The 16,426-nt window shown below is 41.8% G+C and overlaps 1 protein-coding gene across 7 annotated transcripts in view; it reads left to right on the top strand.

Moving 5' to 3' along the window:
- Nucleotides 1-16,426, top strand: part of IGF2BP2 (insulin like growth factor 2 mRNA binding protein 2) — a 176,943-nt gene that overhangs the window by 129,995 nt on the left and 30,522 nt on the right. For all 7 annotated transcript variants that reach the window (XM_017538407.2, XM_037741960.1, XM_017538408.2 and 4 more), the window contains 3 exons: nt 2,798-2,861; nt 5,864-6,136; nt 8,393-8,527. In XM_017538407.2, coding sequence (XP_017393896.1) covers nt 2,798-2,861; nt 5,864-6,136; nt 8,393-8,527 — 472 coding nt within the window. The remainder of the gene's footprint in view (nt 1-2,797; nt 2,862-5,863; nt 6,137-8,392; nt 8,528-16,426) is intronic.

Below are 16,426 nucleotides of genomic sequence, written 5' to 3'. Positions count from 1 at the left end.
CTGAGTAGATGGGATTACAGGCAAGCGCCACCATGCCCAGCTGATTTTTTGGTATTTTTTAGTAGAGGTGGGGTTTCACCATGTTGACCAGGATGGTCTCGATCTCTTGACCTCGTGATCCACCCGCCTCGGCCTCCCAAAGTGCTGGGATTACAGGTGTGAGCCACCGCGCCCGGCGGAAAAATTGTAAATAACCCATTTTCTCGTATGCGATCTATTCTGTCTGCTGGTGTAATTAATAGTTTTAAGGCAGTAATTATTCACATATTTTCCTCTCCATGAATATTAAAAATATTATTATTCAGTTTCATGCTGCTGCCTGCCCATGCCCAAAGGTAAAGGGAAAGAGCTCAGAAGGAAGACATGATTTACCAGGATTCGATTTCTTAGTTATTATTACCTTTAACATGGAAAACAAGGCTTTTTTTTTTTTACTTGAGATGGAGTCTCACTCTGTCGCCCAGGCTGGAGTACAGGAGCACGATCTCTACTGTCTGCAACCTCCGCCTCCCAGGTTCAAGAGATTCTTGTGCGTCAGCCTCCCCGGTAGCTAGGATTACAACTGAGCACCACCATGCCTGGCTAAGTTTTGAATTTTTAGTAGAGACGGGGTTTCACCATGTTGACCAGGCTGGCCTCAAAGTCCTGGCTTCAAACTCCTGGCTTCAAACTCCTGGCATCAAGTGATCCACCTACCTCGGCCTCCCAGAGTGCTGGGATTACAGGCGTGAGCCACCGCGCCAGGCAGAAGAGAAGACGTTCTAATGATTGGATGTTGTAGGCAAGATGACCTTGCAGACATGAACCTGTAAAAGTTACTAGTTAAGACCATATTATAAACTCAGTTCATTGCTACGCAAGGAAAATATATTCCATGTCCCTGGGGCTGTTGACAGCTCCTAGGGCAGCTGTGCCCTGGAGACCCCTCAGTTTCCAGCTGCCCAACAACGACAGGGTAGAACTGTTGGGCTGTTGTTTTGTCCTGTTACATGAGTGATGCCTGATTCAGCAGGAAAATATTTTCCGTAGAGTTTTAGGCAACCTTATAGAACTTTCATGTCCAATGAAATAAATTATTTGAATGGAGCTTAGCTCATCGCAGAATCAAAGAACTGCTTGATTTCCTGAAGACTGACGTCTTTGAAGAACAGAGAATATGACTAAGAAGTGAGCACAGAATCTGAGAATCCTAATGGATAGCTTTATTCGGGAGGTTCAAACCCAACCCTTCCTGGGAGTCTGCAGCCTCATCTGTAGCATTAGAAAGCAGCGAATATGAAACCTTTGTGGCATTCTTTGTGTGAGCACTGAGAGAGGACAGTTATGGGCTACACCTCCCCTCTTGTGCGCTGTGAGGACTTCTCTGGGTAAGCGTGAATTAAAACGTGCTATGAACACTCAGGGCAAATGCCAGAGCTGGGCTCGGCGTTTATGACCTAGAGTTCCCAGTGGCAGTTCTTTCTGAGCGCTGCATACAACCTCCCGCAACCCAGAAAGGCTGCAGCTCCTTTAAAGTTATTTGACAAAGAGTATTTTTAACAGTAGTCCTTCAGCTTTTTGGGGTTTCAGGTCCCTTTGCAAATCTTATAAAATAATAAACCAGGAAAATTCACATTTCCACAAGTTTGAATCATTTTGGAGGGGTTTATAGAATTCTTGAATCTCAAGCATGTGTCCAGAGTTAAGAATTGTACATTAAAGAGTTTTATTATTACTTTGGAAAGCAGCTTTATCATACTTTTCTTGAATTATCTTTAACTTAATGTTGTTGTTAACTCCAAACTCCCAACAGCTTAAATGTTTTAAAGGGAGGAATTGATCTAGTCACCTTTGTTTGTTTTGGGAAATGTATATTTTTGGTGTTTAGTTTACTGGTTTGGATTGATAAAGTTTTGTCTGGCCTTTGAATTTACTTTAAATTTCTAACTACAGAAGAAGAGGCAAGAAATTATGATCTAAGATAAGATAACTCACAAGAGTAATCCCTTATTAGCCAATCATAGAGTTTGTACTTCCACCTTTAGCCAAGTAAATTAGAATTGTCAGTTTTATTTATTGTACATGGTTACTAGATTTAACTCACACAAAGAGTTCAAAGGGAAACAAAAATAGTGATTGTTCAAGTTTGTCAATGAATGAATAATTTGCATTGAAACATTTTCTTATTGTTTTATATGTCTGTACACACACAATTATGTAAGAATAAATGTAAATTATAATTAAAACTCATACCTTGATAGTGATGCAATAAATCGATACAAACTTCTAGGAGACCAGTCTGAAAATATGCATCATATTCTTTTTCCACATTACTTTTCTTCTGTGATTTTAGCCTAAGGAAGTAATTCAGAAGAACACACAGCCCAGTGATGTTTGCAACAAAGGCGACTTTTAGCAACACTATTTAGAATAGCAAATAGTGGGAACAACCTAGTTGCCGACAGTTGGGAAATGGTTAGGCAAGTCATGGCACATTTGACTCGCTGCGGTTTTACGTAGACATTAAAAATGAAAAATAGGAAGAAAATGCACTCATACAAAATACTCATATAAAAGTATTTATAAAACACGTGAAAAAGTTCTGAGTTGTTTATACGATTGATTACAAATGTGTTGTATACAATTGATTACAAATTACTATGAACTCAGATGGATAAACGTAGAGATGCAGATAACTATGGAGCTAGTGTGATGAGGGTTTTTGTGCATGGTTTTCTCTAATGTTTGTCTGTTTTCATTAAGTCAGAGGGTGACAGCGTGTTTTCCTATGACAGTGTAGTTTTTGCTTTTTTCCTAGTCAACACAGACACAGAAACTGCCGTTGTCAACGTCACATATGCAACAAGAGAAGAAGCAAAAATGTAAGCAGATTTGGGCTTATTTCTGTTTATTTGGTTTTCGTCTTTGAATTTCATTGAGTTCTGTGTTTTTAAATGTTTTCTAAAAAGACGCAGCTCTGTTAGCCAGATATATGCCACCTTTGACTTATCCATGGAGCTCTGTGGCGTGTGAGCCACCTTTGACATACTGGTAGAGCTCCAGGGTGTTCCTGTCATCTTTGACATGCTAGTGGAGCTCCAGGACATTCACACCAGGATACTTGTGGATTGTAGAGACTTGAAAAATGTTGCGCCTTGGCATCAAAACCAAGATAGGAGCTGTGTCTTGACATGGTCAGGTAGAGAGGGCACCACATCTGTGACCCTGTGTCCCCTAGGTGGTGCTTTGCCAACCACGTGGGACCACTTTTACCTGGAGCTTCTTCATGCACTGTGAGGAAGCAGCACAGCCTATATCAAAACATCAGTTCTGTGTGTGTGACATTGAACGGAATCCACCTCAGTGACAGCAGCAGCAGAGAGAACTGTCTGAGTGGTTAATCGATAGCACCTGGTTTGGTTCTTTCCTCCAATCCCCGTCCTCTTTCCAGTGCCCGTTCATTGCTTCAGGGTTGGTTAATTTTGAGCTTAGCTATTAATGGACATGAGATAAAGTCTCTTCAAAAACAGTGAGGCCAGCCATGATGGCTCACGCTTGTAATCCCAGCATTTTGGCTGAATCTGGAGGATTGCCTGAGCCCAGGAGTTTGAGACCAACCTGGACAACATAAGGAGACTCTGTCTCTATAAAAAAAAATTTAAAAATTAGGTGGGTATGGTGGATTGCACCAATAGTTCCAGCTACTTGAGAGGCTGAGGCAGGAGGATTGCTTGAGCCCAGGAGGTTGAGGCTGGAGTGAGCGGTGATTGCACCATTACACTCCAGCCTAGGCAACAGAGTGAGGCCCTGCCTCTCAAAACAACAATATCAACAGCCGCTGGATGTGGTGGTATGTGCTTGTGATCCCAGCCACTTGGGAGGCTGAAGATTACTCGAAGCCAGGAGTTTGCCAGGGCAAAATAGTGAGACCCCCATCTCTAAAAGAACAACACTAAAAACAAGTTCCTTTTTTGTAGGAGGTCCTGAAAGTGCCTGTCAGGTCATTATAACTAGAATTATGCTCACATTTGGTCTTGCTTTATGGATGTGGCATAACCTTGGCTATACATCCCAGGATTATAGTGTTCTTTTTCAACATGCAAAGATATTTAACCCATTTTCATACTGCTAGTTTTCAAAACGTTAATTTTGCATTGAAAAAGGTAGTAGTTCGTTTAGTGTTAGCTTTTACCTTGTACACATTTGTAAGTGGAGATACACCAACAACTTACCTTCACGGCCTTTATCTAGCTGCTGCTTGGGTGGACCTTTGTACATGATATTACTCTCTCTATTGCTTTTATTAAATTCAAAAGGTACTGCTTTGTAATAAATTCATAAACCCTAAACATTAATCTAGTAAAATTGGGTTAATGCTACTAAAAATATGCGAAAAGGGTATTCTACTACATTTGCTTTTTTTTTTTTTTTTTTTTTTGACCTCCAGGCTGGAGTGCAATGGTGCAGTCTTGGCTCACTGCAACCTCCGCCTCCCAGGTCCAAGTGATTCTCCTGCCTCAGCCTCCCAAGTAGCTGGGATTACAGGCGCCTGCCACCACACATGGCTAATTTTTACAGTTTTAGTGGAGATGGGGTTTCACCATGTTGGCCAGGCTCGTCTCGAACTCTTGACCTCAAGTGACCCACCCACCTTAGTCTCCCAAAGTGCGGGGATTACAGGCCTGAGCCACCATGCCCGGCACTTCAGTGTCATTTTAAGAATACAATAGTGGGATGTCATTTATCCGCTATCAAATTGGTAAATATCTTTAAATAACAGTACTCTGTGCATTTGAAGATTCAAGGACACAGATGCTCTCTTCTAAACTGTTATGGGATCATATGTGTCGAAACCATTCTAGGGGACCACTGGGCAATACTTCACAATTCTACTAGGAATTTGCCCTGTGTGCGAAGGTGTAGTTGCAAAGATGCCAGTGGTGACACTGTGTGTAACTGTAAAAGTTTGGACATAACAGATATCTAACTATAAAGGATCAGTTGCAAAAACCATGGTAAATCAATAGGATGTCAAACAGTCATTAAAAATGATACTGATACTGCAGTTGAGTCACGTGAAAAAAGTTATACTGAGAGATATTCAGTGACATTGAAAAATGTTTAGACTATTAACTATTTTTTAAAGGTTAGAAAATATGTACAATATTAATCCATTTTTATAAACAATAATATGTTTATATTTAAGACAGTTAAGATAGTGGATTAGGATTTTATTTGTATTTACATATTTCTGAATTTTCAATAATATGGATGATGATTAAAATGAGCCCTTTTTTTTTTTTGAGATGGAGTCTCCGTCTTTTTGCCCAGGCTGGAGTGCAATGGCACGGTCTCAGCTCACTGCACCTCCACCTCCCGGGTTCAAGCTATTCTCCTGCCTCAGCCTCTTGACTAGCTGGGTTTACAGGCGTCCGCCACCATGCCTGGCTGATTTTTTTGTTATTTTTAGTAGAGATGGGTTTCACCATGTTGTCAAACTCCTGACCTTGTGATCCACTCGCCTTAACCTCCCAAAGTGCTGGGATTACAGGCGTGAGCCACCTCCCCTGGCCAAGTCATAATTTTATACTGATATTTATAAGAGTTTTTGATAAGGGGGAAATGGCCTTGAGTGGTGGAGACCAGGCTGCAGTGTCGGATATGAAGCCTGGCCAGGCTGATGCACTGTGATTACCTGTTTAACTGTTAACTGCAAGCCCAAAGGGGGCAGAGGCGGTGTCTTCCTTGCTCAGGGCTGTATGTTCAGTGCCTGGCATGGCACCCATATAGGCGCCTATAACGTGGGAGTGAATGCCAGCCTTGCGGGAGGGTCTTTCTTGATGTTGGTTTCTGATGAAGCTCCCCTGCCCCTGCTGCCTTTCAGAGCCATGGAGAAGCTAAGCGGGCATCAGTTTGAGAACTACTCCTTCAAGATTTCCTACATCCCGGATGAAGAGGTGAGCTCCCCTTCGCCCCCTCAGCGAGCCCAGCGTGGGGACCACTCTTCCCGTGAGCAAGGCCACGCCCCTGGGGGCTCTTCTCAGGCCAGACAGATTGATTTCCCGCTGCGGATCCTGGTCCCCACCCAGTTTGTTGGTGCCATCATCGGAAAGGAGGGCTTGACCATAAAGAACATCACTAAGCAGACCCAGTCCCGGTACGTGCCTCTGGGGCTTCCTTTGCTTCCTTCTGAGGGGTCCCCTGCGTGCTGGTGGGTCTCAGCCACTCATAGGTCACAATTGCTTACATTAGCAGTGGGGGCTGTGCTGTAAGACATAGTGGCTTCTCTCAACAGGACTACTAACAGACTAACATCAAGCTGGGGGCTGCGATGAGCTTTCACCCTGAGAGGCTAAAGGTTCATAAAGAGGGTATCTCATAGCCAGGACTGTTCCCATAAGCTAACGAATGCTTATGAATGCATCGATTTCTACAAAAGCAGAGGTGGGGCGCTCTGGGGGATCCTAGAACCCGCTCCTCATAGCTCTTCCTCTTCCCCTGAGTCAGAGCCCTGGGGGTAGCCATTCTTTGTGACCGCATGGATAGTCTCACAGAGAAGTGGGTGAGTCACTGCCACGTCAAGCAAGAAATAAAGCACACTGGTTTTCTGTTTACTTTCCTCTCTGTTCAAGGAGACTAAATTGGTTAAGAGTTGAATAAAATGTCTTGTGGAGCTGTTGATTTTTATATCTTCCTAAGACTATAGCATGATGTAATAAAGCAAGCTTAGGACTTGAAAACAAAGACTCATGTTCAAGTTGTAGCACATTAAATGGTTTTATGATTTTAGAAAAGATGTTAACCTCCCTGAGTGTCAATTGCTGCTTCTGTAAAAAGAGGGTTGCAGCCAGGCCCAGTGGCTCACCCCTGTAATCCCAGTACTTTGGGAAGCCGAGGCAGGGGGATTATCTGAGGTCAGGAGTTCGAGACCAGCCTGGCCAACATGGTAAAACCCCATCTCTACTAAAACCGCAAAAGTTAGCCAGGCATGATGGTGTATGCCTGTAATCCCAGCTACTTGGGAGGCTGAGGCAGGAGAATCGCTTGAATTGAGGAGGCAGAGGTTATAGTGAGCCAAGATCACACCACTGCACTCCAGCCTGGGTGACAAGAGTGAAACTCCAAGAGCAAAAACTCTGTTGATAGATAGATGGATGGATGGATGGATGGACGGACGGACGGACGGACGGACGGACAGACAGACAGATAGATAGATAGATAGATATTTCCTGTCTGTTTTGCCAGGATTATTATGGGAATTAGTATAATCGGGCAGATTGAGTGAAATAATGACTATGAAAGCACTTAAATTCCAAAGCACTCCATTACTCACACATATTAATTATTTACATGTGCTAGTGCACTTCAGTTAGGGCATTCAGTGAGTGTTTTGTAACCTAAATCAGAAATGCTGTTTTCTTCAAAATGTCTTAATTAGCCCCAAATAATAGACACTGATATGGATGAGTCTGGAGTGCTACGTCTTGGGAGTGAAGTTAAGAATAGGGAGGCTACTGTCTGATATTTCTTTTATTTTTAAATCAGCCCTGACTTTCCCTCCAAGTTTACTGTGAAAGTGACTTTTTTTTTTTTTGAGGCAAGAGTCTCTGAAAGTGACTTTTATTTATGTCTTTTTGTTCCAAAAATTGTTTAAGGTGGCTTGAAAAAAAAAGCCACAAGTTTCAATAGAAATGAGGTTAGCTCTCGAAGCGTGTGCCCATTTTTCAGAAGTCAACCAAAGACTTGGCTCTAGGCTTTCTAACAGCCAGAGTAAAGGATAGAATCAATTATGTGATTTTGAAAGTTAACAAAATCAGGTAGGACCACAACTACCCAAAGAAATCTGATAAAGTCATCAAGCTTTGGAGCCATTAGTCTTAATGGCAGGCTGCCAGTGGAAAGGAAACCAAAAACTTAAGAGAGGCAGAGAGAGGGCATGCCTCTGTTTTCTATCCACACTCAGATATATAAAGCTTGCTTGAATTTGGTGTTTGGATTTGGATTAACATATGGCTTTTAAAAGCTGCAATCAGTTCAGAGCCCGGCAGGGTGCCAGTGTGCAGTATTATCCTTCTCACTTTACTCTTCACTTCTGCAGTCATTTGAAAGACTACACAAAATACTTCATTTACCAAACTGGCTTCATTACCGAGTTGGCTTAGTGCCTTTGTCCTACAGCACTCCTGTAAGAGCCGTTCCCTTCTAAATGGAGTTGCAAATAATTAAAATTTGGCACAAGACCCCCTGCACTGCTTGCCTCCTTCTTGGAGAACAGCATTGGTTGCAGACGTGCTAATGACGCCTCCTTGTCTGTCTGTGCCCTTCCTGTACAATGGCTGGTGTGATGCTTTCTTGGGACGAGGATCTTGTCCAGATGACCTTGTAATTATGGCTCCTGATTCTTTTCCTACAGTGTAGACATCCACAGAAAAGAGAACTCTGGAGCTGCAGAGAAGCCTGTCACCATCCATGCCACACCAGAGGGGACTTCTGAAGCATGCCGCATGATTCTTGAAATCATGCAGAAAGAGGCAGATGAGACCAAACTGTAAGTTTGCATGCAATGCCCAGGTCACTCAACAGGGAAAAAGAGTAGATTCTCCCTCATTTAAAGAGGTTTTTTGGGCCGGGCGCGGTGGCTCAAGCCTGTAATCCCAGCACTTTGGGAGGCCGAGGCGGGTGGATCACGAGGTCAAGAGATCGAGACCGTCCTGGTCAACATGGTGAAACCTCGTCTCTACTAAAAATACAAAAAATTAGCTGGGCATGGTGGCACGTGCCTGTAATCCCAGCTACTCAGGAGGCTGAGGCAGGAGAATTGCCTGAACCCAGGAGGCGGAGGTTGCGGTGAGCCGAGATCGCGCCATTGCACTCCAGCCTGGGTAACAAGAGCAAAACTCCGTCTCAAAAAAAAAAAAAAAGAGGTTTTTTAAAAATTCCAACTCTGTTTCTCAGGAATGGAGGCAAGGAGGGATTATGTTTAAGAAGCTTGTTCCCAGGTAGAATACAGTGAGAAGTAGATCTTTTGCATTTGCAGTATGGCTGTCTCTCCACCTGCATGTCTCTCTCGGTGATTTTCATGCTTCTGTCACCCGCTGTTGGTGATCATTGAGAAGAACATACTCATGCTGTATAATAGAACTTTGTGTAATGACAGAAATGTTCTATATCTGCACTTGTCAATAGGTCAGCCACTAGCCACATGTTGCTGTTGAGTATTTGCAGTGTGACTAGTGCAGTGGAGGAACTGAATGATTTGTTTTTACTCAGAGTTCAGTAGCCATGTATATAGCTAATGCCCATTGTATTGGACAGTGCTAGTGTAGAATGTATGTTGTCACCAAACCTATCATTTATTGTCCTGGAAAAGGTTTCTCCCACCATGCTTCTAAGCTGTTTACACTCTTAACATTGGATTATGTTTACTTAAGTAGTAGAAACTGGTTTCCACATGGCTGCTTTATTATTCTACTTTTTTCTTCTGTCTGTCCTTCCCACCACCCCCCCGCGCCCACTGCCCACTGTTTTTTTGGTTTTGTTTTTGAGGCAGAGTCTCACTCTGTTGCTCCTCGCTGGAGTGCGGTGGCACCATCTCGTCTCACTGCAACCTCTGCCTGTGAGATTCAAGTGATTCTCCTGCCTCAGCCTCCTAAGTAGCTGGGATTACAGGCATGTGCCACTACACCCAGCTAATTTTTGTATTTTTAGCAGAGATGGGATTTCACTATTTTGTCCGGGCTGTTCTCAAACTCCTGACCTCAAGTTAATTGGGCCACGTCTTCATTCCAAAGTGCTGGGATTATAGGCATGAGCCACTGTGCCCAGCCCTTTCCCCTTATTTTATGAAGAACTTATAGGAATCCACAGTGTATTGAGGCTTGTCCCAATTCAAATGGCAAATATAGTTCTTACCAAACAAATTGACTTTGTGTTATAAATGAATGAGTGGTGATGGAATAGATAATACAATAAAAATAGACTTTCAGGCCGGGTGCAGTGGCTCATACCTGTAATCTCAGCGCTTTGGGAGGCTGAGGCAGGAAGATTGCTGGAGGCCAGGAGTTTGAGACCGGGCTGGGCACCATCGTGAGACCTCCATCTCTACAAAAAATTTAAAAAATTAGTTGGGCATGGTGGCGTATACCTGTAGTCTCAGCTACTCAGGAGGCTGGGCAGAATTGCTGGAGCCCAAGAATTTGAGCAATGAGCTAGATTGTGTCACCACACTCCAGCTTGGGTGGCAGAGCACGACCCTGTCCCTACAAAAAGAAAAAGGAGATTTTCAGTTGGGCAAAATCTGTTTGTGGGTAGTGGTGGCAGTTTTGTAGAGAAGCAGAGAGGGATGAATCAAATAATGTCAAACATGAGTGTTCCAAAACCAAGAAGATGAAAATGGTTCTTAAAAGAAGTACATTACAAATCTATTCTTAGATTTCGTAGGAGACTCTATCCTTTCTATTATGAATTATTTATTCTACTCGGGGCTTTTGAAATCCCCCAAATGCCACAGCTTAATTTGAAAAAGCCCATTTCTCATCCAAGTTCTTGGGAACTTTGTGAATAATACCTTTCTTGATTCTTTTTTTTTTTTTTTTTTTTTTTTGTATTTTCGCTCTTGTCGCCCAGGCAGCAGTAGTGCAGTGGCGTGATCTGGGCTCACTGGAACCTCTGTCTCCCAGGTTCAAGCAATTCTCCTGCCTCAGCCTCCTGAGCAGCTGGGATTACAGGAGCCCGCCACCACACCCAGCTAATTTTTGTATTTTTAGTAGAGACAGGCATTCACCACATTGGCCAGGCTGATCTCGAACTCCTGACTTCAGGTGATCTACCCGCCTTGGCCTCCCAATGTGCTGGGATTACAGGTGTGAGCCACCATGCCCAGCCACCCTCCTTGATTCTTCAATGTAGGTTCAAGCAACTTAATAAAATTCTAAATAGTCAAAAAAACTAATTTACATCTTGGGTTTTTATGTTTTCATGTAGAGCCAAGATAGAGTTTGAATATCTTGGAAAAAAAATTTTTTAAGTGCCTACACTGTGCTAAGCACTGCTGGAGGTTGAGGCCATAACCGTGAGCAGGACTTGGTTCCTGCTTTTTTTTTCCTTCCCCACATACCATTTCTTTACCCATTGGTTCCTGCTTTGATGGAGCAGTCCAGTGGGAAAGACGCTCATTAAACAAATAATGAGTAATTACACCAAGAAATAATTAAGTGCACCTATAAGAAATGCTACAGTGAGGCCAGGTGAAGTGGCTTATGTCTAATCCCAGCACTTTGGGAGGCCGAGGCACTGGATCACTTGAGGTCAGGAGTTCGAGACCAGCCTGGCCAACATAGAGTGAAACCCTGTCTCTACTGAAAATACAAAAATTAGCTGGGCATGATGGTGGGCACCTGTAGTCCCAGCTACTTGGGAAGCTGAGACAGGAGAATTGCTTGAACCCAGGAGGCAGAGGTTGCAGTGAGCCTAGATTGTGCCACTGCACTCCAGCCTGGCGGTGACAAAGCAAGCCTCTGTCTCAAAAAGAGAAAAGAAAAAAAAGTGCTATAGTGGAAAAATGTAGTATCCAATGATGACATGTAACTGGAGGTCCTAAGGAGAATTTTAGGGAGACAGGGATTTGGGATTTGGGGGTTTCAGAGAAGACCTCTGTGTGTAGGTGACAGAGCACTGAAGGAACTGAATAAGAGGTAGAAGATGTAGGCAAACAGAGATCCTAAACTTGCTTTTTATTCATTTGCCAAATATTTATTGAGCACTCACTATGTGCCCGGCACTGTTCTATGTACCAAGACCTCAGCAGTGAACAAAGCTGACAAAAATTCCCACCCTCTGAAAGTTACATTCTAATGGAGCTTCGAACAAGCACCCCCATTATTTTGAGGCAATAGTAATGTATCTGTTAGATGCTTTTGCTCTCAGGTAACAGAAAATACAAGTGGTATAACCAGCAGTAAATGGATATCATGTCACGTTACAAGTCCTGAGGTAGATGACTCCAAGGTCAGTTGAATCATGGGCCCAAAGACCCAGGACATTTTTCTGCTTTATGTTCCTCAGCATGTCTCATGTTCCCTTGGTAATAATAGGCTGGCGATAGCGATTTCAGATGTGCATCCCCAGAAAAGTTACACATTGAGGGAGAGGGCATCCCTTCCTTATGCCCTTTTTTCAAAAAACTTCTTTAGAAGTTGTGGTTAAAAAACTGTAACATAAAATGTACTGTCTTGGCCAGGCGTGGTGGCTCACGCCTGTAATCCCAGCACTTTGGGAGGCCAAGGCGGGTGGATCACTTGAGGTCAGGAGTTCGAGACCAGCCTGGCCAGCATGGTGAAACCTCATCTCTACTAAAAATACAAAAATTGGCCGGGTGTGGTGGTGCACACCTGTAGTCCCAGCTACTCGGGAGGCTGAGGCAGGAGAACCACTTGAACCCGGGAGGTGGAGGTTGTGGTGAGCCGAGAGTATACCACTGCACTTCAGCCTGGGTGACGGAGCAAGACTGCATCTCAAAAAAAATAAAATTGACTATCTTAATTTTTTTTTCTACTCTTAATTTTTTGGGGGAGCCTTTGTACTATTTCCCATAGCAGTTGCTCCACTTTACAACCCGCCAGCAGTGCACAGGGGTTTCAATTTCTCCACATCCTCCCCAACACTTGTTATTTTCTGTTATTTTGATAACAGCTATCTTAATAGGTACAAGGTGACATCTCATTATGGTCTTGATTTATATTTCTCTAATCATTAGTGATGAGAGATGTTGAACATCTTTTTATATATTTATCCGCCATTTGTATATCATCTTTAGAGAAATGTCTATTCAAACCCTTTGTTCATTCTTTAATTGAGGTATTTGATTCTTTTGTTGTAGAAGTTGTCGGAGTCTTTTATGTGTTCTGGATCATTATATCTTAGTCCATTTTGTGCTACTATAACAGAATACCCAAGACTGGATAATTTATAAAGAACGAAAGTTTATCTGGCTCACAGTTCTGGGAAGTCCAAGAGCGTGCTATCAGCATCTGATGAGGGTTATCCCATGGTGGAAGACCTAAGGCAGAAGCAAATGCATGAGACAGAGAGACGAAATAGGTCCAAACTCATCCTCAGCCCACTAATTCACTGTGTGATAATTGGATTAATCCGTCCATGAAGGCACTCATGACCTAATCACCTCCTGTTACAGTATAATCACTGTAATCACATGCTGTAACAGTGGCAATTAAATTTCAACATGAGTTTTGAGGGGACTTTGAAACCATAGCAAACCCCTTATCAAATAAATGATTGGTGAATATTTCTCCCATTCCATGGGTTGACCTTTCACTCTGTTGATTATATCCTTTGACAAGTTTTTAAGTTTGATGTACTCCCATTGGTCTGATTTTTTGTTGTTGTTGCCTATGCTTTTGGTATCATAATCAAGAAGTCTTTGCCATGTCGAATATCATAAAGCTTTTCCCTGCATTTTCTCTTAGGAGTTTGATAGTTTTAGTTCTTAGGTTTAGGTTCTTAATCTATTTTATTTTTTTAATATGGTATAAAATAATGGTTCAACTTTATTCTTCCACGTGTGTGTCCAGTTTCCCTAGCACCATTTGAAGAGACTGCTCTTTCTCCGTCTAGTAGTTTCAGCGCCGTTTCAAAAATCATTGAACACTCTATGTGAGGATTTATTTCTGGGCTCTCTATTCTATTTCATTGGTCTATTTATCTGTTTTTGTGCCAGTACTATACTGTTTTGTTTACGTAGCTTTGTAATATATTTTGAAAGCACGAAGTCAGCCCTTCAACTTTCTTATTTTTCAAAATTGTTTTGGCTATTCAAGGTCCCTTGAGATTCCATATGAATTTTCTATTTCTGCAAACAATGTGCAGTGTGATTTTGATAGAACTCATATTGAATCTATAGATTGCTTTGGGTAGTATGAACGTCTCCACAATATTAAATATTCCAATCCATGAACACAGGATATCTTTTCATTTATTTGCGACTTTAAATTTCTTTCGGTAACCTTTTGTGGTTTTCAGTGTACAAGTCTTTTTCCTCCTTGGTTAGGTTTATTCTTAAGTACTCTGTACTTTTTGATGCTGTTATAAATGTTGGTGTTTTCTTAACTTCCTCTTCAGATTGTTCATTGTTGTATATAGAAATGTAAATAACTTTTGCATGTTGGTTGATCTTGTATCCTGCAATTTTGCAGAATTTGTTTGTTCTAACTTTTTTTGGTAGAATCTTTAAGATTTTCTACATATAAAATCATGTCATCTGTGAATAGAGATCATTTTATGTCTTCCTTTCCAATTTGAATGCCTTTTTTCTTTTTTGTACCTAATTGCTCTGGCTAGGACTTCCAGTTTATGTTGAGTAGAAATGGGCAGGAGTAGGCATCCTTACCTTGTTCCTGGCCTTAGTGGAAAAGCTTTGCTTTCAGTCTTTTATCATTAAGTGTGATGTTAGCTGTGGGCTTGTCATAAATGGTCTTATGGTGAGGTAATTTCCTTTTATTCCTAATTTTGTTGGGTGTTTTTATTATGAAAGGGTATTAAGTTTGTCAAATGCTTTTCCTAATGACATGATCATGTAGTTTTTTCCCCCTTCATTCTGTTAATATGATTTATTATATTGACTGATTTTTTTTTTTTATTTATAGTAATGGGTTCTATGTTCCCTAGGCTAGTCTTGAACTCCTGGCATCAAGTGATCTTCCTTCCTTGGCTTCCCAAAATAATGGGATTACAGGCATAAGCCACTGTGCCCAGCACCCCATTAATTGATTTTTGTATGTTGAACAAACCTTCCGTTCCAGGAACAGATCCCACTTGGTTGTGGCATATAATCCTTTTCATATGCTGAATTTGATTTGCTAGTATTTTGTTGAGGATTTTTGCATCACTACTCATTGGAGATAATGGTCTGAAATTTTCTTTTTTTGTGGTATCTTTGTCTGGCTTTGCAATCAGGGTAAAGCTGGCCTCATGGAATGAGCTTGGAAATGTTCCCTCCTCTTCATTTTTTTTGGAAGAGTTTCAGGAGGATTGGTGATAATTCTTCTTTAAATGTTTGGTAGCATTCTCCTAAGAAGCCATCTGGTCCTGGACTTTTCTATGTTGGGAGATATTTGATTACTGATTCAATTATTGGTCTGATCAGACTTTCCATTTCTTCATGATTCAGTCTTGGTAGGTTGTATGCTCCCTCTAGGAATTGATCCATTTCTTTTAAGTTATCAAATTTGTAGGCATACAGTTGTTCATAATATTCTCTTATAATCCTTTTTATCTCTGTAGTACTGGTAGTAGTGTTCCCTCTTTCATTTCTGATTTTAGTTATTGAATGTTCTATTTTTTTCTTAATCTAGTTAAGGATTTTTCAGTTTGGTTGATCTTTACAAATAACCAGCTCTTAGTTTTGTTGATTATATTTGTTTATCTCTGCTCTGATTTTTATTATTACCATTTTTATGCTGGTTTTGGGTTTAGTTATCTTCAAGTTGAAATAAAAGGATGGGGCTGGGTACAGTAGCTCACGCCTGTAATCCCAGCACTTTGGGAGGCCAAGATGGGCAGATCACGAGGTCAGAAGTTTGAGACCAGCCTGGCCAACATGGTGAAACCCCATCTCTACTAAAAATACAAAAATAACCAGGTGTGGTGGCGTATGCCTGTAATCCCAGCTACTTGGGAGGCTGAGGCAGGAGAATCACTTGAGCCTGGGAGGTGGAGGTTACAGTGAGCCGAGATCGGGCCATTGCACTGCAGCCCAGGCAAAAAGAGCAAAACTCCATCTCAAAAAAAAGAAAAAACAATAAAATATAAAACAAAAGGATGACAGACAGCAACACAAAGCCATGTGAAAATATATGGTTTTCTGGTAAAGGTAAATATAGTAACCCATACTGTAGTAATTTTGGAGCATAGTATTTAAATGGCAAAAACATTGTTTTAAGCTATAAATCTATTTTAATGGGTATAAAAACATATAAAGATATAACTTTTGATATTTGGAGCTGGGGTGAAGGAATACAGTGTTTGTATGCATTGAAGTGAAGTTGTTAGCAGTTTAAAATAGGATGCTATGACTTTAAGTTGTTTTATGTAATTACAATAGTATCCACAAAGAAAAAAATCTGTAAGAACATACACTGCCTGCTGGGCATGGTGGCTCACATCTGTAATCCCAGCACTTTGGGAGGCCAAGGTGAGCGAATCACCTGAGATCAGGAGTTCGAGACCAGCCTAGCCAACATGATGAAACCCCATCTCTACTAAAAATACAAAAATCAGCCAGGCATGGTGGCAGGCGTCTGTAATCTCAGCTACTCAGGAGGCTGAGGCAGGAGAATCGCTTAAATCTGGGAGGCGGAAGTTACAGTGAGCTGAGATTGCCCCATTGCACTCCAGCCTGGGGGACAAGAGTGAGACTTTGTCTCAAAAAGAA

Source organism: Cebus imitator, unplaced genomic scaffold (assembly GCF_001604975.1).
Source record: "Cebus imitator isolate Cc_AM_T3 unplaced genomic scaffold, Cebus_imitator-1.0 Scaffold111, whole genome shotgun sequence".
NCBI lineage: Eukaryota > Metazoa > Chordata > Mammalia > Primates > Cebidae > Cebus > Cebus imitator.
This window is presented reverse-complemented; position numbering and strand designations above follow the sequence as displayed.